The sequence below is a fragment of the Chiloscyllium punctatum genome, chromosome 8, assembly GCF_047496795.1.
Source record: "Chiloscyllium punctatum isolate Juve2018m chromosome 8, sChiPun1.3, whole genome shotgun sequence".
Classification (NCBI taxonomy): domain Eukaryota; kingdom Metazoa; phylum Chordata; class Chondrichthyes; order Orectolobiformes; family Hemiscylliidae; genus Chiloscyllium; species Chiloscyllium punctatum.
Genome location: NC_092746.1, coordinates 29774779 through 29799415, shown reverse-complemented (window position 1 = coordinate 29799415; position 24637 = coordinate 29774779). Strand labels below are relative to the sequence as shown.

Genomic DNA, 24637 nt, shown 5'->3' with positions numbered 1-24637 from the left:
TGAGACAGCAGTGCTAACCACTGAGCCACCATGCCACCTTATCCTGTTAGTGAATTAAAAAGAAAGCCTTTGCACCATGTTTTGGAGACTAATAATTTTCCATTGATGGAGTTGGATTGATAGGAGGTTAGCATTCTCTCCTTTGCTGTCTCTGTAAATGTGAGACTTCACATCATTCAGGCACCAGTACAACAGGTGCACACCATTTTAATGTCAAACAAAAAAGTGAGTTAGATTCAAAACAACCCTAACAGCACCTCCTCCACTTCCTTATAAACACAGGTACACATACCCTTCTGCAGCTTGTAAAACATTGGCCCACCAGTTGGTTTCTTCATGTGGTTTTCATAATTGTAGGATATGCTCAAGATGTGCGTGCCTTCCCCTGAAAGTCATAGATGACTGATATCAGGCAGACTATTTATTATATTTTCATGCCTGTGCCTCAATGTTTTCATTGCGACTGAAAGTAATGAGGTGTTAGCAGTTTGCACTTAAAACCATGATTCAAGTGGAGGAGTGGATGCTTTGCACATAATAATTCTCTCTATCCTGCAGTCGAATGTAAGAGCCATTCTGATTTATTTGGCCCATTTTACTTTAACCAGTATGAATAATCATTTCTTCCACTTGAACACACTGCAACCAGATAGATGTTAGTCCCAACATATCTGCCACTAATCACATAAGCACTTTTATAAGTTTGGAATAGGCTTTGGCGATTCCTGATAACTGAGTGCACTGTTTCTATGCCATAACTTTCTCATGTAAACAGTAAATGTGAAGTGTTCTTCCTATACTGTGCAGTTTGTAATGGTTGAGCTGCATATGTTGAAATGAAGACATTAGTTAAAACAGTGTAAGGTCAAGTGAAAGTTTATGTAAATCGGCTAACAGAAAATCCCAGTAACAAACTGATCATGAACAAACTATGCTTCGTGCACCTTGGAGTCACCCTTTACTCCAGGCTCAAGTCCCACAGAGGCGTGAAAGGGTTGCAGAAAAGACCAAGGTCAGAGTAAACATTGTCCAGCAGCAAGTAGAAACCAGGTTTGCACACGCACACTGTTTGCACTGCTAACCTTGCTTTTTGTACCCTGCCACAGAATACTGTTCCCTTGTCTGGGCAGAAGCAGTTACACAAAATACCTCGTTTAAAAAAAATCACACAACACCAGGTTATAACCGAACAGGTTTATATGGAAGCACTAGCTTTCAGAGTGCTGCTCCTTCATCAGGTCAAGGAGCAGTGCTTCAAAAGCTAATGCTTCCAAATAAACCTGTTGGATTATAACCTGGTGTTGTGTGATTTTTAACTTTGTACACCCCAGTCCAACACCAGCATCTCCAAATCATGACAAAATACCTAGCCATTGTTCTCATCATATTGATATGTAGAGTCATAGAGTCATAGAGATGTACAGCATAGAAACAGACCCTTTGGTCCAACCCATCCATGCCGACCAGATATCCCAACCCAATCTAGTCCCACCTGCCAGCACCCGGCCCATATCCCTCCAAACCGTTCCTATTCATATACCCATCCAAATGCCTCTTAAATGTTGCAATTGTACCAGCCTCCACCACGTCCTCTGGCAGCTCATTCCATACATGTACCACCCTCTGGGTGAAAAAGTTGCCCCTTAGGTCTCTTTTATATCTTTCCCCTCTCACCCTAAACCTATGTCCTCTAGTTCTGGACTCCCCGACCCCAGGGAAAAGACTTTGTCTATTTATCCTATCCATGCCCCTCGTAATTTTGTAAACCTCTAGAAGGTCACTCCTCAGTCTCCAATGCTCCAGGGAACACAGCCCCAGCCTGTTCAATGTCTCCCTGTAGCTCAGATCCTCCAACCCTGGCAACATCCTTGTAGATCTTTTCTGAACCCTTTCAAGTTTCACAACATCCTTCCGATAGGAAGGAGACCAGAATTGCACGCAATATTCCAACAGTGGCCTAACCAATGTCCTGTACAGCCACAACATGACCTCCCAATTCCTGTACTCAATACTCTGACCGATACAGGAAAGCGTACCAAACGCCTTTTTCACTAACCTATCTACCTGCGACTCCACTTTCAAGGAGCTATGAACCTGCACTCCAAGGTCTCTTTATTCAGCAACACTCCCTAGGACCTTACCATTTCGTGTATAAGTCCTGCTAAGATTTGTTTTCCCAAAATGCAGCACCTCGCATTTATCTGAATTAAACTCCATCTGCCACTTCTCAGCCCATTGGCTCATCTGGTCCAGATCCTGTTATAATCTGAGGTAACCCTCTTCGCTGTCCACTACACCTCCAATTTTGGTGTCATCTGCAAACTTAGTAACTGTACCTCTTATGCTCGCATCCAAATCATTTATGTAAATGACAAAAAGTAGAGGGCCAGCACCGATCCTTGTGGCACTCCACTGGTCACAGGCCTCCAGTCTGAAAAACAACCCTCAACCACCACCATCTCCCTTCTACCTTTGAGCCAGTTCTGTATCCAAATGGCTAGTTCTCCCTGTATTCCATGAGATCTAACCTTGCTAATCAGTCTCCCATGGGGAACCTTGTCAAACACCTTACTGAAGTCCATATAGACCATCTACTGGTCTGCCCTCATAAATCTTCTTTGTTACTTCTTCAAAAAACTCAATGAAGGTTGAGACATGATTTCCCATGCACAAAGCCATGTGACTATCCCGAATCAGACCTTGTCTTTCCAAATATATGTACATCCTGTCCCTCAGGATTCCCTCCAACAACTTGCCCACCAGTGAGGTCAGGCTCACCACTCTATAGTTCCCTGGCTTATCTTTACCGCCCTTCTTAAACAGTGACACCAGGTTTGCCAACCTCCAGTCTTCCGGCACCTCACCTGTGACTATCGATGATAGAAATATCTCAGCAAGAGGCCCAGCAATCACTTCTCTAGCTTCCCACAGAGTTCTCGGGTACACCTGATCAGGTCCTGGGGATTTATTCACCTTTAACCATTTCAAGACATCCAGCACTTCCTCCTCTGTAATCTGGACATTTTGCAAGATGTCACCATGTACTTCCCTACAGTCTATATCTTCCATATCCTTTTCCACAGTAAATACTGATGCAAAATATTCATTTAGTATCTCCCCCATTTTCTGTGGCTCCACACAAAGGCCGCCTTGCTGATCTTTGAGGGGCACTATTCTCTCCCTAGTTACCCTTTTGTCCTTAATATATTTGTAAAAACCCTTTGGATTCTCCTGTCGTAACCTTAAAATTAGCATCCGTACAACGGCTAACAGTACAGTCTAATCTTGTGCTCCCTGATTTTTTGGAGAAGATAAAACACAGTTTGACTGCAGTGAAGTTGTCATAAACATTCTTATTCATGAAATTCTGAAGAGCTTACCGAATACCCGAAACAAAACATGCAGAAGGTGCAGCAAAGGTTTTGGCAATGCAGCTTAGATAAGGAAAATGATCCAATCTCAGGGCTGACAGCAGTTTTGCCAAAGACCTGGTGACCAACCAGACAATCAAGCATCCCTGAAATTGGTCTGCACTCAACAGATCCAAACTCTCCATAACTGGAATTTCATGTTGGCTCAGCATGTGATCACAGCCAACTAGATCAAACTGTTCTGGTCAGTGAGATAAATATATCACAATTTTCATCTTTATTTGAAAAACTGATTATTTTCTTGGAGCAATCAGCTGGTTTCAGTCCAAGCATTCCTGTTGAATAACTGGCACCAACATCTTTCAATATATTGTTGCCGTTTTCTAGCGACCTCAAAGGGAAGTATTCCCATCATCAGGTTATGATGCTGTGAATAAGTCGGCCCTCATTTTCACTTCACGCGTTTTGTATTTTGGTGCAGAGAATGAAAGTATCTTAAATCAAAAAAGAAACTAACCCTCACACACAAAGATCCATTTTCTTTCCTATGTAACAGAATCATGGAATGATTACAGTACAGAAGCAGCCCATTGGGTGAAGTCTTGTCCAACTGTGTGTGCAATTGCCACTTAAGGGCCTCATGCTGGCACAATGGTATTAACCCAGAGGTGAATGGGGTGGGGGGTGTTGGAGGGGAGAATGACAGCCAAATCCTAGTTCTGATGGAGATTTTCATGTGCTTCAAAGCCTCACTATGACTCAATGCTGCATTCTTTTTGTTTCCTGAAAAATGTTTATTAGTCATGTAACTCTTCTTTGAGTGTCCCTGGCTTATGACTTCCTAGGTTTCTGCTGCTGGAATACACAAGCTTTTCTTAATGACCTCTTTGTGCTAATTTTACAGCCTTGTCTCATGAAATATCTGCATGCAGGGGCACACGATAAAAGCTCTAACATGGCTTTTAAATTACTGTCATTTCACCTAAATTGTTACACCATTTAATCTTTCCACTTTTCACAAGAGAGCTTTTGCTTCAATTCACACAATTGCCGATGTCTTGTTGACTCACTGACTCAACTCTGACTCGAGACCATTTTCACAGACCCCCCACCTCACTCTATATTGTGCATTTTTGCCTCGAAGTAGCAGATTGCTGCTGTTCTTGTGCTTAGTCTGTCAGGTACGACATGTTTTCTGTGTTATTCTCTGAAATATTCCTCTGTGTTGCCATGAGGTTTATGGGATTATGGGATTTATGTTTATGAGGTTTTCTGATATTAATATATAGCCGTATTCCATTTACGTCTTCTGATTTTTCTTGAAGGTGGTGGGGGGGGGGAAGGGAAAGCTTAACTGGGGTGTAGAATTAATATTATTCATCTGTCTTCACCAAGGAACATGATGCTATGTCAGCCATGGAGAAATGAGAGTTAATTTAGTCACTAGACAATTATAATTGATAACGAAGAATTACAGGATAGGCAGGCTGTACTTAATAAAGGCACAGGGACCAGATTAAGTGCCTTAAGGATACCAAGGGAAATGAGAGTAGAAATTGCAGAGGCACTGGCAATAATTTTTCAATCTTCCTTAGATTGTGGGTGGGGCCAGAGGGGACTGGAGAATTGCAAACGTTACATCCTTATTGAAAAAAGCTATGAAAAATACGTTGCCAACTACATGCCAATCAGTTTAACTTCTGTGATAAGCAAACTGCTGGAAATAATAATTTGGGATAAACTTAATAGCCAAAGAAACAAAGGCAGGTTAATTTAGGAGAGCCAGCATGGATTTCAGAAGGAAAATCATGTTTAACTAACTGGCTGGAGTGGTTAGAAGAGGTAACAGGAAAGATTGACAAGGGCAAGGCTGTTGAAGAGGCATACCTGCAAATCCAAAGGCATTTGATACAGTGCCACATTACAGACTGGTAAGCAAGATTATGTTGAATTTGTAGAAATACCAGTTCAGCCTCAACTGGAGCATTGAATCCAGTTCTGGGTACGACACTCAAGGAAGACTGTGTGTTGCACAGGGTGCAGTGAAAACGAAATCACAAGAATGATTCTGGGGGTAAAGAACTTCAGATTTAGAAAATAATTTGGAGAAGTTGGAACTGCTTGAAGAAAAGAAGGCCAAGATGAGATCTGATTGAAGTGTTCAAGATCATCAGAGATCTGGGTAGAGCAGTTAAAAGACAAATTTTCCCACTCGTGAAAGGATAGAGGACAAGAGAACATAGATTTAAGGTAGTAGGCCCAGCAAGCAAACATATCACACAAGAAAGTAATTGGGCTCTGGAATGTACTACCTGAGAGTGTGGTAGAGGCAGATTTAATCAATGCATTCAAAAGGGAACTAGACAGTTCTCTGAAAAGGGCATGTTCAGAGTAACAGGGAGGAGGAGCAGAATGGCAAGAGATGAAATGCTCATTTGGAGAGCCAATGCATAACTGCTGAGCCAAATGTAATCATTTGTGATATTACTTTTAAGTGCACATTTACAACTTATTAAACTTCCCTAATGTTACCAAATGCCATTTTCATTCCCATGTTAGGTGCCATTAGCACTGCTACAGTGCCATTTTTATGCCTATAATTTAGTATTTAGTACCATGAACAAAATTACAAGTTTTGTTTTATTCATGGAATGTGGGCATCATTGGCTGGTCCAGCATTTACTGCCTGTTCCTAGTTGTCCTTGAGATGTAGTGGTGAGTTGTCTTTTTCAACCGCTGCAGTCCATGTGCTGTCGATACAACCCAAAATCCTCAAGGATTTTGACCCAACGACACTGAAAGAATGGTGGTATATTTCCAAGTCAGGATGGTGAGTGGCTTGGAAGGGAACTTGCCGGTTGTGGTCTTACCATATATTTGCTGCCCCTTGTCCCTCTAGATGATAGTGGAGTAGCTTTGGAAGGTGCTGTCAAAGGATCAATTGTGAATTTCCACAATGCCCCTTACAGATGGTACACACTGCTGTTTCTTGAGCAGAAGCTGGTGGATGTGGTTCCAATCAAGCTAGCTGCTTTATCCTGGATGTTATCAAACTTCTTGAGTGTTATTAGAGCTGCACTCATCCAGGAAATTGGAGAGTATCCCATCACACTCCTGAATTATGCATTGTAGATAGTAGACAGGCTTTGAGGAGTCAGGATGTGAGTTACTCACTGCAGGAAGCCACTGACCTGTTCTAAGAGACACAGCGCTGATGTGGCTAGTCCAGTTCAGTTTCTGGACAAATATAATTCTCAGGATGTTGATAGTGGGTATTCAGTGATGGTAATATCTTTGAATATCAAGGGGTGATGGTGAGATTCTCACTAGTTAGAGATGTTCATTGTCTGGCATTTGTGTGCTATGTGCCACTTGTCAGCCCAGGAATTGCATCTCGTCCAGGTCTTGCTGTATTTTGACATGACATTCTTCAATTCCTGAGAATTTATGAATGGTACCAAACATTGCGCATCAGCAAACATCACCACTTCTGATGTTCTGGGCTCTGGCACTATTGAGGATAGGGATATTTATGGAGCATCCTCCTCTTGTGAGTTGTTTCATTGTCCGCCATTATTTATGACTGGATATGACTTGCCTGCAGAGTAGATCAGAATCATTGATTGTAGAATCACGTTCCTCTGTCTGTCACTTGCTGCTTATTCTGGTCTGCAAATAACCCTGTGTTGTAGCTTCATCAGACTGGGACCTCATTGCTAGGAATGTTGATGCTGTTCTTGGCAAGACCTTCTGGACTCTTCAATTACCCAGGGTTCATCCCTTGGCTTGATAATTATGATAGAGGGGGATTATGTTGGCCATGAATTACAGATGGTGGTGTATAATTCTGCTGCTCCTGATGCCCACCAGCGCCTCATGGATGCCTACTTGTGAGTTGCTGAATAGATAATACTGTTCAGAGTTTTATCCCATTTAGCACAATGACAATGCCACACAACATGATGGAGGGCAGTCTCAAGATGAAGATGGGACATCATCTGTAAATGAACTGTACAGGAGAAAGTGAGGGCTACAGATGCTGGAGAAGCAGTGTCGAAAGGTGTGGCACTGAAACAAGCACAGCAGGTCAGGCAGCATCCAAGGTGCAGGAGAGTCAACGTTTTGGATGAAGGGCTTAGACTGACCTGCTCCTCAGATTCTGCCTGATCTTCTGTGCTTGTTCCAGTGCTACACTTTTCAACTTTTTCCAATATGGCAGGTAGATTGGTGAGGATGATGTGAAATAAGATTTTCCTTCCGTTAATTCTACCACCTACCACAGACCCTGCGTCTTTTTTTTAGATTACTTACAGTGTGGAAACAGGCCCTTTAGCACTGCTGCCTCGCAGCGCCGGAGACCCGGGTTCAATTCCCGCCTCAGGCGACTGACTGTGTGGAGTTTGCACGTTCTCCCCGTGTCTGCGTGGGTTTCCTCCGGGTACTCCGGTTTCCTCCCACAGTCCAAAGATGTGCAGGTCAGGTGAATTGGCCATGCTAAATTGCCCGTAGTGTTAGGTAAGGGGTAGATGTAGATGTAGGGGTATGGGTGGGTTACGCTTCGGCGGGGCGGTGTGGACTTGTTGGGCCGAAGGGCCTGTTTCCACATTGTAAGTAATCTAATCTAAAGTCCACACCGACCCGCCGAAGTGCAACCCACCCAGACCCATTGCCCTACATTTACCCCTGCACCTAACACTACGGGCAATTTAGCATGGCCAATTCACCTGACCTGCACATTTTTGGACTGTGGGAGGAAACCGGAGCACCCAGAGGAAACCCACGCAGACACGGGGAGAATGTGCAAACTCCACACAGTCAGTCACCTGAGGCGGGAATTGAATCTGGGTCTCTGGCGCTGTGAGGCAGCAGTGCTAACCACTGTGCCACCGTGCCGCCCACTTTATGTCCTTTAGAGTTTGACCAGTTCAATGAGTAGTGATGCGTCCACGCCAGTCCAGTGGTGGGTGTCAAAAATTCCCCTCCCAGAGTACAGTCTACGCCTTGGCCACCCAAAGTATTCAACATGGAGGGGTACTCCATTCCTCAGCCGAGGAGGACAGTATGTGATAATCAGTGGGATGTTTCCTTGCTCATGCTTGATCTGATGCCTTGAGACTTCATGAGGCCTGGAGTTAATGCTAAGAATTCCCAGGGGAGCTCTCTCCCAATTGGAAACCGCTGTGCTGCCACCTCTGCTTCTGGTGGGACAGGGCATACCCAGAGATGGTGGTGTTAGTGTCTGGGAAATGAGTAAGACTGTTAGTCCTTTGCTTGATAATTCTGTGAGACAGTACTGCCAATTTTAGCACAAGTCCTCCAGTAAAGATGGTAAGGTTGGCAGGGCTGTTTTCACCATTGTCGTTTTCAATGCCTTGGTCGATGCCAGGTGGTCCACCTGATTTCATTTTTTTGAACACTAACAGTCAATATACAATCAAGTGGCTTATTAGGCCATTTCAGAGGGCAGTAGAGAGTCAACCATATTGCTGTGGATCTCAAGTCACATGTGAACCAGACTGGGTGAGGATGGCAGATTTCCTTTTCTAAAAAAGACGTTAATGAACTAGATGGGATTTCTGACAACTGACAATGATTTCATGGATATCATAAGACTTTTAATCCCAGCTTTTGTTTGAATTCAAATGTATTCAAACCCAGGATCCTCAAACAGTATCTAGGGCTGTGGATTACTAGTCCAGCAATAGTACCACTACGACCCAAGCTCCTGTCAAAGTAAATGGTAACACATATAGGACTCAACACCGCATGTAGATATATTGGTTATAATTGTGTGGTTTATAAGATTGTTATATTTTGGGACTGTGGTGGAATTTTTCCCTCCCTGATGTGGCGACAGTAACAGTGAAAGTGGTGACTTATTAGGGTGAATAAAAAAAATCTGATTCTCAACTTCAAGAAAAACTCACTCAAGTTTCCCCTCAAACCTTAAATAGTGAGTTCAAAATCTTGCCCTAACTGATTTGCATCTCATTAAAACCCAATTCACCGTTTTAACATCACAGATAAAGTTCATTGCTGAGGATTGTAACATTAGTACAAAGAACACAAGTGGATAATACAAAAGGGTGCATTGTAATGTCTGTGCAAGAGAAGAGAGACCAGAGTGCACATGGACACGGATATTTAAAGGTGGCAGGATAAATAAAGGTAGCTGTTATTTGTATGCCAGGCATTCCTGATGAAGGGCTTTTTGCCCGAAACGTCGATTCTCCTGCTCCTCAGATGCTGCCTGACCTGCTGTACTTTTCCAGCACCACTCTCTCGACTTCATAAGTTAAGTACAAGAGCAGGCAGCTCTGATGAACTTATGAAACACTGTTTAGACAACAGCTACAGTACTGTATGCTGTTGTGGGTTCCATGATAAGAGAGGTATATGTGAATGCATCGGAGAGAGTGTATAAAACATTGCAGGAATGGTTCCAAGGGGACACTTCAGTTTTGAGGCAGATTGGAGAAGTTGGGACTGTTTTCCTCGGAGAGGAGAGGAAGATTTGATAGAAGTTTTCAAAATCATAAAAAGGTCTGGACAGAGTGGATTAGATAAAAATTATTCTCACTCATTGTGCACAATTTTAAGATGTTTCACCAAAGAATAAATCGCAAAGTGGGGAAAAGCATTTTCATACAGAAAGTAGTTAGGGTATAGAACGAACTGCTTGATAATGTGGTGGTGACTGGTACATTTGAAGCATTTAAAGAGAGTGATGCTTCTATTTAGAAAATCATGCAATGTGCTGGGAAAAGGCAAGAGTTTGTCACTAAATTAAATACTCAGACAGCCAGTTGCAGACATGATGGACCAAATGGCCTCACTCTGCTCTGTAGCAATGCAGTGATTCTGTGAACCTTTGCCAGCAGAGATGTGTGGAATTATCATTGGCTTCATACTTTGACCGTCTGTGCAGTCCACATTGAAGTGCAATGCTTTGGCTTCGGTCATCATCAGAATGGTTCAGCATCCCGGACAACTATTTATTGTCAAAGGGTCAAGGATGGCTAAGTAAAGTGAGAGATGTAAGAGGTGAGCAATGATTGGTGATTGCATCTTCTTACATCCTTGGGATATTTGAAAACACTGCTCATCTTTTTCATGGGTATGATTTAGCCCAGACAGACCAGTGATCTTTATAGTAAAGCACAGATTGTAATGGTACGAGTGAAAATATATTGACAAAAGTACATACGTGTTTACAAGGATGTTTCACCTGTGTCCCCAATGAACATTCAGTTCATTTTCTTCCCCTCCCTCCCATTATGATTAGATTAGATTACTTACAGTGTGGAAACAGGCCCTTCGGCCCAACAAGTCCACACCGCCCCGCCAAAGCGTAACCCACCCATACCCCTACATCTACATCTACATCTACCCCTTACCTAACACTACGGGCAACTTAGCATGGCCAATTCACCTGACCTGCACATCTTTGGACTGTGGGAGGAAACCGGAGCACCCGGAGGAAACCCACGCAGACACGGGGAGAACGTGCAAACTCCACACAGTCAGTCGCCTGAGGCGGGAATTGAACCCGGGTCTCCGGCGCTGTGAGGCAGCAGTGCGAACCACTGTGCCACCGTGCTGCCCATGATGTCTAGGTGCAGGTCTGATTCTCACAGTTAAGGCGGGCAGAGACTACTCTGTGGTTTGACCTGCTGATTTGGGTAGTCTGGTGCCCTCTGAGGACACTCTAGATATGTCCTCCCCCTTGACCTCCCTCTGCCTGTGATCCCAACGCACTTGCCAAGGAGATGACACTCCATCTGAGCAGAAGAACTTAAGCAGGGCTGTTCCTTATCAACTCATAGGCTCCTCACAAAAGTGTAAGTGTTTTGGGGAGAAAAAAAGACTTGAAAGCTGCATTTAATATTTAGTATTTTTCAGTCGCTGTCTGAGAGTCAAAACAAAAAGGGACATTGTCTTTTTAATACAGCCTGCAATGACACATAAAGAATTTCCCAGTGAAACAGAGATTACAGTACAGCCCAATGTAACCCAACAAAACTGTACTGTGTTTCAATTAAGCTGACCATGAATAATGTTCACGCCATATGCAACTCTAAAAATGAAAATTTTATAAAGGCTTACCTTTGAAATTCGGCTGATATCCGCTTGAATTATTGGCTGAATATGACAATTATCTTCAGTTAGAATGATATGAGCTGCTGCTGAGTGTTTCTGGACTAAGCCAATGCCATCAAAATCATCTTCCTCTCTTAAACTGCACACTACTCCATCCTGGATTGGCATGGGAAAAGCAAACAGATATCTTAATCCACAATCCCAAGACATGCAGCCTGAGCTCAATTATGCTGTCAGGAATACAGCTTCAGATCACAAGAAAATATCTCAGCACTATCTATTCAGAGCATTTTGCTCATCTCTGAATATTCGTAGTACTGTCACTCAGATGCTAGTTTTTAAAAACAGAAACATTGTCAGTCACATCTTACAATCTAACAGTGTAGTCTGATGCTGTGCTTATTTGGCTTATTTCTGCTGTTGGCACTATATCACTCAAAACTCCTGGGAAAAGTTGACCATGTAGCATTTTATGTGAGGGAAATGAACTAAATGTTTTCAAAGTAATTAATTGCTGTAAAAGTATGCCATTTGTCCAGGCAAATTATCTGTGAAATATTTACTCTTACGCAATTCATTTTTTTGCTTCTCACTCTGTCGTTTGGAGTAAAGTAATAGTTTCCAAGGGAGTCAGTTATCATCAAAGTAGTTTCTTGGCCTTCATCCAGTCCTACATTGAAAATAGCAGTGTCACAGATCTAGGACTGATTCACAAAGTCATCAGAAGACAATATGAAAGTGAGACCCTGAAATGTGATAGGAGTTTGAAAACATTGCAATGATCCCTCCCATCACCACACCACAGCCCACCAGAGCAGACAGAATCTGAACAGAAACCCACTCTGCGGCACACCCTTCACTTGCACTGAGACAGTGATAAAGTGAGAGAGCTCAGGGTGATACACTTGAGAGTTAGGATTGAACAAATGTCTCATGCATCGCAGGTGATGGTGAATTCTGACAATAGAATGCAGAGATGATTCAAAAGTCAGCCCCTGGCAAAGATCTTCAGGACTCCAAGATCTGGGGTTCAAAAGGAATGGTAAAAATACATTTCTGGCATTCAGGGGTAGTATGGACATAAATGTTAGGTATTTCTGATGCATTAAATTGTCTCTCCTTCATCTGTCATTTGCAAGCCTTGGATGTGTTGGTGTAGTGGTTGGAAGGAGGGTCAAGGGGATCTCACTGATTATGAGATCCCTGATTGGGGTTGTTAGCCTGAGCCAGTCAGGAATCCTTGGCTGACCAATATAAACAGGAGCTTCAGAAAGTGCCTTCATTCCAGGGACTGGCTCTGAGCTGGCTGGTCAGAGACCATGTACTGTGCACATGCAAATAAAGGATGACTTGGTGCCAAGATACCGGCCTCTGTGCAGTTATTTCAGTTGGGAACCCCAGTTCCACTAGAATTCATAACTTTATTAAACAGGGTAGTACTGTGGTATTTGTGAGTTCTGTCATTAATCTGGACCTTGCCAACTCCACCTCACAACCAAACCCTCCCAAAGAAATCCAACAGTTTTACCTCAGAAGTGAATCAATATTTCAATTTGTGACTAAACTAATGATATCATTAAGTATTTGAGAGTTATGGTGTAGCTGTGAGATAGTTGCTAAGGGATAGCTCTTTGACGTGACTTTCACAGCATTCTAACACCCGAGACCAGGCTAATACTCACAAGGCTGGTCAGTCCTATTCATTCGAGTCAAGATTGCTTTTTCTAACCCTTGTCCTTGTGTATTCTTCAAAGGAAAATACACAAACATTTTGGAATTACCAATTTAAGACATCCACAGTATTTGGGGGTTCATGGTCATGACGTTAGTTTTCTAATATTTCCCACTGTTTCAGAATCAGAGAATAGAAGGAAGAATATTTTAGTTATTTTGTAGGAGCTGTCTCTCACAGTTAATCAGCAAATCTCAGCTGTCAGTTAAAAATGCACTAAGTCAGAACCCAAATGGCAGCTGACTGCTATCCCAGAAGGACAAAGGAAGAATCAACAGACAGCTCTCACTGAATATCATGTAGTTTAATGAGCAGTGCTATCAATATCTTTCCTGTCTGATCTTGGCCAAGATATGGTGAATAGCAAAGGAAGGGAGGAAAAGAATTCATGTCATAAATAAAACTGAAAAATCTCCAATGTATTAAATTCAAGGAAACTTTTCAGGTACAAGCAGAACCTGATTCCTCGAGCTGTGCTGTCATGAGACTGATGGTAAGATAGAAAGGATTGAGTAATGAACATTAATTGTTTCCATAAAAACCTCCCTGAGCACCACAAATAAAATGATCAATACAATTCACAATTGGAGGCAAAATCCTAACTAATCCTTTAAACGCATCATTTCAAATCACAATTAGGAATATGAAAGTAAGTAATTAATAGAATCGAACAGTTGCATTTAAACTAGAGAACCTGCTACAGCTTGATTCACAAAGTCATGGTGGTCATGACATTCCTCTTCACATCTATCATTCTGATTGCTTTGGTACAGGACTGTGGGGAGGGATGTTTCTATGTTAATGCTGTACACATTGACTTATTTACAAATATGAAAAACACATTCCAAGAAACAGAACCATAGTAAGGGTTTTTGAAATCAGCTGTAACTATGGAGCAAAAATTAGATTTAGTTCTATCTGTTTTGCAGGAGCAATGAAGGACAATTTTGGGGATCAATGTCCCGCATTCAAAGGCCCAAGGAATTTGGTTGAGTAGGCATGATGATGGTCCCTAGGGCTTATGTTAGACTTTACAAATTTCAGGGACTATGAAACTTTCATGTGTTATGGAGTCAGGAGCAGAACAGAACAGACTGAAAGAGTGAATGGTGTACCTTGTTTCAGGGATGCCTCCCTGGATGTGATTCTGGTTCTGTTTAAGCCCATGAGAAGACTCTGCATTTTCAGCATGCTGGAGTCTTGTTCACTGGTAACTGGTTGCCATTTGCCCATCATTGTCCTGCTCTTCAGACTTAATGGCCGAGTTTCTCATGAGTACCATCAACTGTCCTGTTAAATCAGAACCTCTGGTGACCCAACAGAAACCCATCAAGCCTGTTTCAAGGTGCCACGTAATAAAGGACAGTTCAGATGGGTAAGATAGGCACACCTTAGTAACTGCCTAGGGATCTTCAAATCTGGTCTCCTTTCTATCGGAAGGATATTATGAAACTTGAAAGGGTTCAGAATAGATTTACAAGGATGTTGCCAGCATTGGAGGACATGAGCTGTAAGGAGAAGTTGAATAGGCTAGGGCTGTTTTTCCTGGAGCATTGGAGGCTGAGGGGTGACCTTATAGAGGTTTATAAAATCTTGAGGGGCATAGATAGGATAAATAGACAAAATCTTTTCCCCGGGGTGGCGCAGTTCAGAACTAGACAGCATGGGTTTAGGGTGAGAGGGGAAAGATATAAAAGAGACCTAAGGGGCAACGTTTTCACGCAGAGGGTGGTACGTGTATGGAATGAGCTGCCAGAGGAAGTGGTGGAGGCTGGTACAATTGCAACATTTAAAAGGCATCTGGATGGGTATATGAATAGGAAGGGTTTGGGGGTATATGGGTGCTGGCAGGTGGGACTAGATTGGTTTGAGATATCTGGTCAGCAACGATGAGTTGGACCGAAGGATCTCTATGACTCTATCTGTTTGTGATTACACCAGCTGTGCCTTTTGAAATGAGACAAAAAAAACTGCAGATGCTGGAAGCCAAATCAGACAGGCAGAACGCTGGAAGAACACAGCAAGCCAGGTAACATCAAGAGGTCGAGAAGTCGCCATTTCGGATGTAACCCTTCTTTAGGACTGGGGGTGGATGTAGGGAGAGCTGCAGATAAAGGGGATGACAGGGGCAGGGTGGTGAAGTGGGGATAGGTGAAGACAGGGAGTGGGTACGACCTGATTGGTCAATGGGAGGAACGAATCTGGTTGGTGGCAGGGAGCAGTGGAAGAGATGGGGAGGGGCTGGGAAGGGATTCATGGGAAGGGAGGGAGGGAGGTTATTTGAAATTGGAAAACTCAATGTTTAGTCCTCTGGACTGGAGGCTGCCCAGGCAGAAGAGGTGTTCCTCCAATTTGCAGTTGGGGGCAATGGAGGAGGTCAAGGATGTTCACGTTGGAAAGGGAGTGGGAAGGGGAATTAAAATGGGCAGTGACTGGGAGGTCCGGTCGGTCCCTGCAGACCCTGCTGCAATGCTCGGCGAACCGTTCCCTAAGTTTACATTTAGTCTCCCCAGTGTCGAGTAGACCACATTGGGAGCGCGTCTTTCAATAAACCACGTTGGAGGAGAGGCAGGTGAACCTCTGTCTCACCTGGAAGGACTGTTTGGGGCCCTGGATGGAGGTGAGGGGGATGGTGTACCAGAAGGTTTTGCATCTTTTCCGGTTGCAGGGGAAGGTACTCTGTCATCCAGACGCCCCTCCACCACATCACCTCCATTCCCCCTTCCACTGCTCTAAACACCTCCCCCCCACCAAACGCAATAAAGACAGGGTTCCCCTTGTTCTCATCTACCACCCACCAGTCTCCTTGTCCAATGCATCATCCTTAAACACTTCCACCAACTCCACCTAGACCCCACCACCAAGAACATCTTCCCCTCACCACCCCTCTCTGCCTTCAGCAAGGACTGTTACCTTCGACAGTCTTTGGTTTGTGCTGCTCTCTCCACCAACCCCCCTGAACCCCCCACCTCTGGTCCTGAAGAAGAGTTACACCCGAAACATCTACTTCTCCACCTCCTGATGCTGCCTGCCTTGCTGTGTTCTTCCAGCCTCCTGTCTGGCACTTTTTGAAATGGCAATCCTTGTAGTTACAAAAATTCCCTTGGTGATCTTGGGAGTACCATAATTGGCACAAGTGTGCATTCAACAATGTCAACAATGTCCTACACCTTGAAAAGCAATCAGAGTGACAAACTTCAGAAACAATCAATCAATTCTGACAGGCATCATCAGTAACAAAATTGACATAATTTCCCACTCTGGCAAACAAGCCATTAGTTAGCTGTCTAATGTATTGCTTGCCTACCAACTGTGAAATTATGCAAATGCCTGCAGCAAAGCCCTGAAAGGAGGTGAAGACAAAGAAGCTGAGATGATGACCTTGAGAGCCACTGGTAAAGTACGTCCACCATTTAGCAGCAGGTCTGGTTCCAGTAGACAGCGAGAAACAAAACCAGAATGAGACTCTGAGCATCAGGAGGCACCAGAATTCCAACAAAGAAAGGAAACTCATCCATAAGTTGAGGCTGAACCTCATTGCTGAAACCCTCTTTTTTTGACCTGCAGATTGGCGAGGAGCACGCTGTTATTGCTTTTGTACTGCAATTGATCACCTTGATCCTCAACTGAAGTCCAAAGTAAAACAATGTAAGTGGCACCCATGCTGATCTGATAGAACCGCAATGTGGAAATCAGAACACACAACCTTCGATTTGTCAGTTACCTCGGTAACAAAATTAAACCAAGTCTTTTACGCATACCAGCAAGATATCACCTGCAGGGTTTCAATTCTTAATAACATTTTTTTTTCTGATATATCTTCAGCACACTGCCAGAGACAAAAGGGGAAAGGGGCTGAATTTAAATAATGATTCCTTTTCCCCTCTCAAGTCTGATAAGTCACTGTCCAGCCATTCATTTTCAGAGAGAGAAAGAACGAGACATAGTGCAGTTCTGAAGTACTGTACTCAAATTGTACTGAACTTTCACTCTCCACAGATGCTACCAGACCCACTGAATTTCTCAAGCATTCTTGATGTTTGTTTCAGATTTCCAGCATCTACATTATTTTGCTTCCATGAGACAAATTAGTTACTTGAAATGCCATTCATTTCTATCTTGGAGTTAAAAGGAGGTGTTAATGGACTAGTGAGCTTTGGTTTACAGAAGGTTTGAGAGTTTCCAGGCTAATTCCAATCATGGGATGATAGCAACAATTTTAAGAGTTTGGCAGTGTTGATTATTTGTTTTTTTTTAAATGGATTTAAACCTGATAATCAAGAAGAGAATATCTATTAACCAACACAAAATTATCTTACTTGGTGCCCTCTGGTCATTACACTGCTCATTTACTGCTAATGTATCTTTGCCCTATTTTCTCTGGTATGTTCCAGGAAGCCCAGGAAACAAGTGGGTCCAGAGTTTAATGGCAAAGTCTACATTAATAGCCCTGCAGTTGAAATGAAATATTCAATTTTGAAATTACGATGTATTTATAACCAGCCTCTCCTGAAGGGGTTGCTTGATACCGTTCAATGCAGAAACTGGCAGGTTGTAGCCAGCCTCCAGCACACTGTCAATTTCCCCTGTGTTCAATTACCACCCCACTTGCTCCAGAATTCAGCCTGTGCTGCCTTCAGTATGTAAACAGGCTGCCTAATGCCTATTTTTAATTTTGTCACAGAAACAGAGAAACTGCACAGTGATGGCCCAGGATTGATCAATAGCTGCTCTACTCAGCAGACAATCACAGGTACATATTGAAATGAAATTCAATGAAAACCTGGAAGGAGCAGGCATTTTGTATTATTTCACTCCTCCCTATGCTGTCCATGTCCCTCTATTCCCCACCTGTTCTTATATCTATCAAGATGCTTTTTAAATCTTGTTGTTGAATCTGTCTCTCCTAAACATCTAAATACCAGAACACTAAGCTGCCAGTCTTGTCCCCCCACAATCAAATTGTAATAGCTACAACATCATACTAATACGGATTAATCCAAGTTCATCTGCCTTATCTAAGATGTTCCTCGCATTAAAACAAATACACCTTAGACAGCCTGTGCTGCTTTGTTCGGTAATCTCTCCCTGGATGTTCTTCCTCTTAGTGTTACTGGCCTTAGTCTCAGACACCTCCTCAGTCATTTTACTTGCTGATGTACTGCTCTGGCTCCCCCCCACCCCACCTCCCCAATGCCAAATGAGTGTTTGCCCTGGAAGACGCCCCATGGATCTATATGCCTGAAGCCCTCCCTCCTACACCAGCTCTTTAGCCATATACTTAGCTGTACCATCTTCCTCTTCCTAACCTCACTGGCACATGGCACAGGAAGACATCCCAAGATTACAACATTAAAGGCTCTGCCCTTCAACTTCCTACCTAACTCCCTGAACTCCCTTTGCAGGGCCTCTTCTCTCTTTCTGCCTGTGTAATTATTAACAATACAGACTACACCTTCTGGCTGCTCCCCATCCCCATTCAGAATATCTTGTGCCCACTCAGAGACATCCTAGACCCTGGTACCAGTGAGTCCCACACCTTCCTGGAGTCTTGCTTGCATCAGCATGGATGCCTATCTGTGCCGCAAATATAGAGTACCTGACCATGACTATTCCCCTGCACTTTGACCCTCCCTGGTGTGTAACAGGGCAGTTCCTAGTGCCACTGCTGCTGCTTTCCCCTGAGAGGCCACCCCCTCAGCAGTATCCAAAACAATATGTATGTTTGAGGGGGATGGCCACAGGGGACTCCTGCACTGTCTACCTATGCTGACTCGGCTTCCTGGTGGTCGCTCATCTCCTCTCTGTTTGTGGTGGTGTGACCAGCTCACTAAACTGGTCCACAACATTCTCAGCCTCATGGATACTCTGAAGTAACTCCATCTGCAGCTCCAGGCACTCCATGCAGAAAATCAGTAGCTGCAGCTGAGTGCACCTCCTTCATACATGCTGACCATGGAGACTGGAAGTGCCTCTGAATGCCTACATACTACAGGCAGAGTATTCCATTGGGCCAAGTTCTCCTGCCATTTTGAACCCTATCAACTAAATGAACTTTATCAACTGCAGACAATAATCCAGGAACTGACTACACAACTTTACCCACTCGGCACTAAACCCAGGTCTCTCACTCCTACTCCCTGTTCCTAGCAGACTGCAATGACAAAAGAGTAAATACGTTATCTTTGTCCAGACGCCATCATCTCAGTCTGCAAACCTGGTTCTTGAGCAGCAAAGCCTATGTTTATCCTGGTGTCGCTCTGCTGCTACATCGTAGGTTCATTCTTCTTCACTCTGCTGCTGCCCTCACTGCTTGGACTGACCTCGATAGGTATCACATTACCTGATGCTACTGAAAATTAGCTAACCTTGAAATGTAATCAGTATACCTGGACTATCCACCATCTTTCTACTTTCCCAATTTCTATTAAACAGCAAATCTGGAATGGTGATCTAAGCAAAACAGTCTTCCATGGGCTTTTAGAGTTTTCTAAGTCAGTGATATTCTCTTTCAATGTGTGCTGTGCCTATGCCAAGAGTGTTATCATTCAAAGTGGTTAGTCCTGGATGCCTTTAGCTGGTGAATTATTAGCCCAAAAACAGACTAGACAACAAACACTTATTCTATTTCCCATGTGTTTTTGAATTTTCCAGCATGGAGGAAATCTTAGGAAGACCTACGGTTTCAAAAGTTGAGTTCATGAAATCACCAATATCCATTTCACCTCCTAATTGTTACTTCCAAAGATAAGCATCTTTGCAGTGAACTAATTGCCCTCTGCTCCTTGGGCAATTCCCCATCTTCAGTTTGGCAACCTCAAGTTTACATTTGAATTGTGGGGTTCAAGATCTTGGTATACATTGAAGAGAGGGGCAGTACCCACACAGGTTCAGTTTGAAACAGGCAGTGAGCCTTCTCCATGGGAATTGCCCACTTATGCCTTTGTGGTGACCATGGGCACCGTGAGGTTATGATGATCAATATGATTGGGCCATCATGGGAGTGAATGTCTTCACAAATTCCTACTTGCGCATCATAACTTCAATCCTTGTGTCATATTTCCAGACATTTTGCTACTCTTCCATTCAAGATATGCCAAAGGACAAGAAAAAAGGATCATGCAGAAACTCAACCTCATTTTTAAAATTTCATTCACAGGATATGGGCATCACCTGAAAAGGAGCAATAAGGGATGGGCAACATATGTTGGTCTAGCCAGCAGGACCCACATCCCATGAATGAATTATGACTATTTAGCCTGAAAAGAAATTTTGGTATAATTTACAATTCCTTGGATAGATAGAATAACCTGCTTTTCTTGCAGTGCAATGACAGAAAGTTAAAGGAAATTAAGGCCCAATATGTTTTTGATATAAATTTACATCACAATTTTACAAAGTCTAGCAAAATTTTAAATCTTGCTGGAGAAAAAAAGGGCGAAAGTCATTCAACAAGGCTCATGGCATCTCCCAAAAAATGGTAAGCCATCTATCTAAGCTTTATCAGGAGTTCAATCATTTTGCAGAATGGGCCTCTTGCAAACTCCATTGCTGACAGGGAGCTAGTGATAGGGGTAATACATAGCACAATCCTAACTACAACATCAAAAGGAGGAGAAGCTAGCCATCAGATTTGAATTTGCAACATATCCAAGGTTCTCAAAGAAGAGATAAGAATTTGTCCCTCTTAAAATTGCTAGTTTGCTGCCATAGTCTCTCTTCTGGACCTGAATTAGAAAGCAATGGAGACATTCATTTTTCCTAACTACCACCTAAATGCAGCAAAATAATCCAAGATCCCTTTGAGGAGGAGGGGACTTAATTTCACAATTAACAACCAAGGCTGAGGGGAAGGCAATTCCCTTCTCTTTCTATCATGATACCACTGAAATATAACAGCGGTATTAGGAACCCATGCCTCATTGTCAGAATCTCTTCATTCCTGTCAGAAGATTGCACTGGGCTGCTTGAATAATTGCTCAACTTTCCACCCTGGACTGAAAGAACTCTGACAGGGTTAGAACTCAAACATCTGACTTCCTATTCTGCAAAAGAGAGGTCACCAGAGTCTGCAAGAGAAAGACTGATTACATCTATTAGAGTCAGTTATAATGTGGGGTCTCTCCTTAAGCTTGATGGCGATGTTCAGAAGGAATCATTTATCTGATGATTAGCAACAGTGCTGCTAATTGCTACTCCATTAAATGACTTGCATTTTATGGCTTTAAATGCTTCTGTGATCAATCATACATTACCTGTTGCAAAATAAAGTTGCATTTGGTTTGTAAATTCCCTCTTCTCCACAAAATGTTTTCACACATCTGCCTTTCAAAAGCCAGAAATTTAAAAAAATGGATCCATGCACTACTCTGGCATCCACTTAGTCCTATGACTATTACTTCTTAGATAAGAGACACTGCCAATCAGTTGTTTGCAGAAGAGACTGGTGACACTTAAGCTAAAAGCGTCTTAGTGTAGATCCGTAAATTGTAGCACAGGTAGACGTTACTCATTGCCATTCTGAACAAAAGAATAAAACTACCTGGTGTTTACATATCAGCTATTATAGATCTCAACAGAAATGACAAACATAGCTTCTGGCTTTCCTTCTCCCCGGAGATGAAAGAAAAAGTTAAATGGAGTTTTTAATGAAGGTAGGATCTCCACCTTTAAAATTTCTAAGAATTGTAGGTGTAGCTCCTCCCACAACATTCAGTATGAAAAAACTAGGTCTGTGTCACTGTTCAATGTAACAGCATATGGTGGTGCATGCTGCATTTATTATCTGTTGATAAAGATCAAGCATCTCATTGCTATGCAGTAAATGTACCTTCTTTTGCTTGATATTATTCACAGAGCCTTTCAATTCAACTTGCTTGATGTCACTTCGGTTATTTTCTCCACATGCTGGAAAAAAATCCATAACTATATCATTGTCCAAGCAAGAATTGTTTCACAAGATGTTTTCTCATTAGGAAAAACACAGGAAATATTTGTGAACCACTTTGCCATTCTTTTCTGAATAGTATACACAGTGGGGAGGTCTCAGATTTTATTGCACATCTGCTTTCAGACAACATGGATATTGTTTCCACTTAATGCTGTACAAAATTTTATATATTATTGGTATCACTGGCAAGTCCATCAACTAGCTACCAATCTGAGCTATTCTTGAGAAAGTAGTAGTGGGTCTTCTTTTAGAATGACTGCAGTCCATGATAGCAATGAATGTTGTAAGATAGGGAGTTCCAGGATACTATCATTGAAGGAGCAGTGATAATATGTCCAACAGTTTTGATAAAGGGTCATTGATTTGGAATGATGACACTATTTCTCTCTCCATTGTAACTGCCTGATTTACTGAGCACTACCACATTTTCTGATTTTATTACTAAAGTTTAATTCTCGTTTATCAAGAATCCCATTGAAGCAAAAAAGATGCTGCCTTCACCTCAATTTTTAATTAATTTTTTTCCTACTTTTTGATGCTAAAAGACACACTGTGCATTGTAACACCAGGTTGCACTTTCACACCTTTTTATATGGTAAAGCACCCCAAGATACTCATAGGAACTTTATCAAAGAAAAGTTGACACTGGGCACATAAGATTGTATGCCAGGTGACAAATGGTTAGTCAAAAAGGTAGATTTTAAGGAGGATCAGGCGAAGAAGCAGAGAGGTTTAAGAGGGGAAATTTCAGCACTTCAGACATTGCAACTGAATGCATGGCCACAAAAGGAAAGGTTAAGGAAATTAGAGATGTGCAAGAAGTCAGATTTGGAAGAATGTATGTTTTTCCAAAAATATTTCCATATCAATTTCCATCATTTATGGGTGTTTTATTTTCCCCTTGTCATCTCTCAATTTGGTTATTATACATACAGCCCAGTGTAACATATATTTAATTGTGATCTTTTCAATTCAATATACTTCAAATTATTTTTAAAAACTGTAGCTGGCCCAAAGACTGACACCATTGTATGCAGATAAAACCTGGTATAAAGTCCAAGCAGGATGCAAGAGTTATGAGGTTAATCCTTGTTATTCGAAGGATGGTATCAGTAATACATAATAACCTTCCACATTGAATCAGTGCTCCTGATGAAAAGTAAGTGTGATTTGGAGTGTGATTGAGATACTCACATGGTGTTTCTCCTCTTGCAGCAATAGCAGCAACCAGTTCCTTGTTCACCTATTGTCAAAAACAAGCAACACAACATTAGAGTTGACACTTAGTCTGATTAACAAGCTGCTGTGCTTTCGTAAATGCATCCTGCAGCAAAAGAGGCCGAAGAATACTTGAACTTTTAAAAATAGGATGAATAAATTATTAACACAAAGATATTTTCAGTCAAAGCTTGCTGTAAATGTCAACTGGCAGCAGCAAAAGAGAAGTTAAATTTATTAGGATTGGAATTATTGAAAGTAAAGTTACAATCCATGAGGGAGCTGTGGCAGCTACACTCAAAGCACCTAAAGACCAAATGTTAACTTAAAGTATTGCTCTGAAAATTAACACTTCCACAGGTTCAGTCAGGACTCGACACTATAAACTCTTCTCTGGCAGAAATGGTTTTAATGAGGTGATTGCAGTTGTAGTTTTCCTCCCTAAATAAACTGAGTGTTTCCTCATATAACTATCAGTCACCAAGCACATTTAAGTGATAAGGTACCACAGAAATACTGCTCTTGTTTTCTCTACAGTGCAAGGAAGCTCTCTCATTAATCTATAACTTCAAATAAAGATTTCAAAAGACCACTCACAATCTATTACCACCATTATCATTGAGGTGACCCAGAGCTTTCTCGGAATTTCTGTGGTTGCACCATGATAAATGCACCAGCTGCAGGTGGATACTCTGTTTACTGTGTAAACCAATTATGTACTTCCAGCACTACCAGTTATGTAGCTATTGCAAAGCTTGAGCATTTCAGGGCCAAATCAACTGAATAAAGAACAGTGGGTATTCATTTAAACTGCAGTTTGGATAACCCTCAAGGATCAAGTCTCTTTTGACACCTTCATGTTCTTCTAACCCCTGCAAGTTGGTTTGTTCCCTGGATGGGGCAGGAATTAAGTCTAAAGATCTATAATATACCTCCAATGCACCCACTTTCCAGTTTATTGGATGAGTTTGAGGGTGACTGAGGAACCTGTTGTCAGGAAAAGATCTGTAATTTAAATATTTCAATGAGGCTGTGATACTCCAATCCAACAAGAGTTTTACTCTTAATGCCTGGCACCCTGATGAAAAACAGCTTGGTTTCTGAAAATCTAAGCTTATGGTAGTTGGCATAAATTTCTCGCCACCATAACAAAGCCTTTCAGAGATGTTTGGGAGATGAAATCCATATTTGGCTGTTGACAATCCACAGCAAATCCAACCTCTTCTCCAACAAAAAGAGAAATTGCCAGTGATACTTAGCAGTCTG

The 24637-nt window shown here is 42.3% G+C and overlaps 1 protein-coding gene across 2 annotated transcripts in view; it reads right to left on the bottom strand.

The window, feature by feature from the left end:
* rapgef5a (Rap guanine nucleotide exchange factor (GEF) 5a) overlaps positions 1-24637 on the bottom strand; it is a 180102-nt gene that overhangs the window by 114512 nt on the left and 40953 nt on the right. Inside the window, exons 7-9 of one of the 2 annotated variants that reach the window (XM_072575316.1) lie at positions 23348-23396; positions 22034-22110; positions 11478-11627 (exon numbers count right to left, since the gene is read on the bottom strand). In XM_072575316.1, coding sequence (XP_072431417.1) covers positions 11478-11627; positions 22034-22110; positions 23348-23396 — 276 coding nt within the window. The remainder of the gene's footprint in view (positions 1-11477; positions 11628-22033; positions 22111-23347; positions 23397-24637) is intronic. The other variant, XM_072575318.1, reaches the window with a different exon arrangement.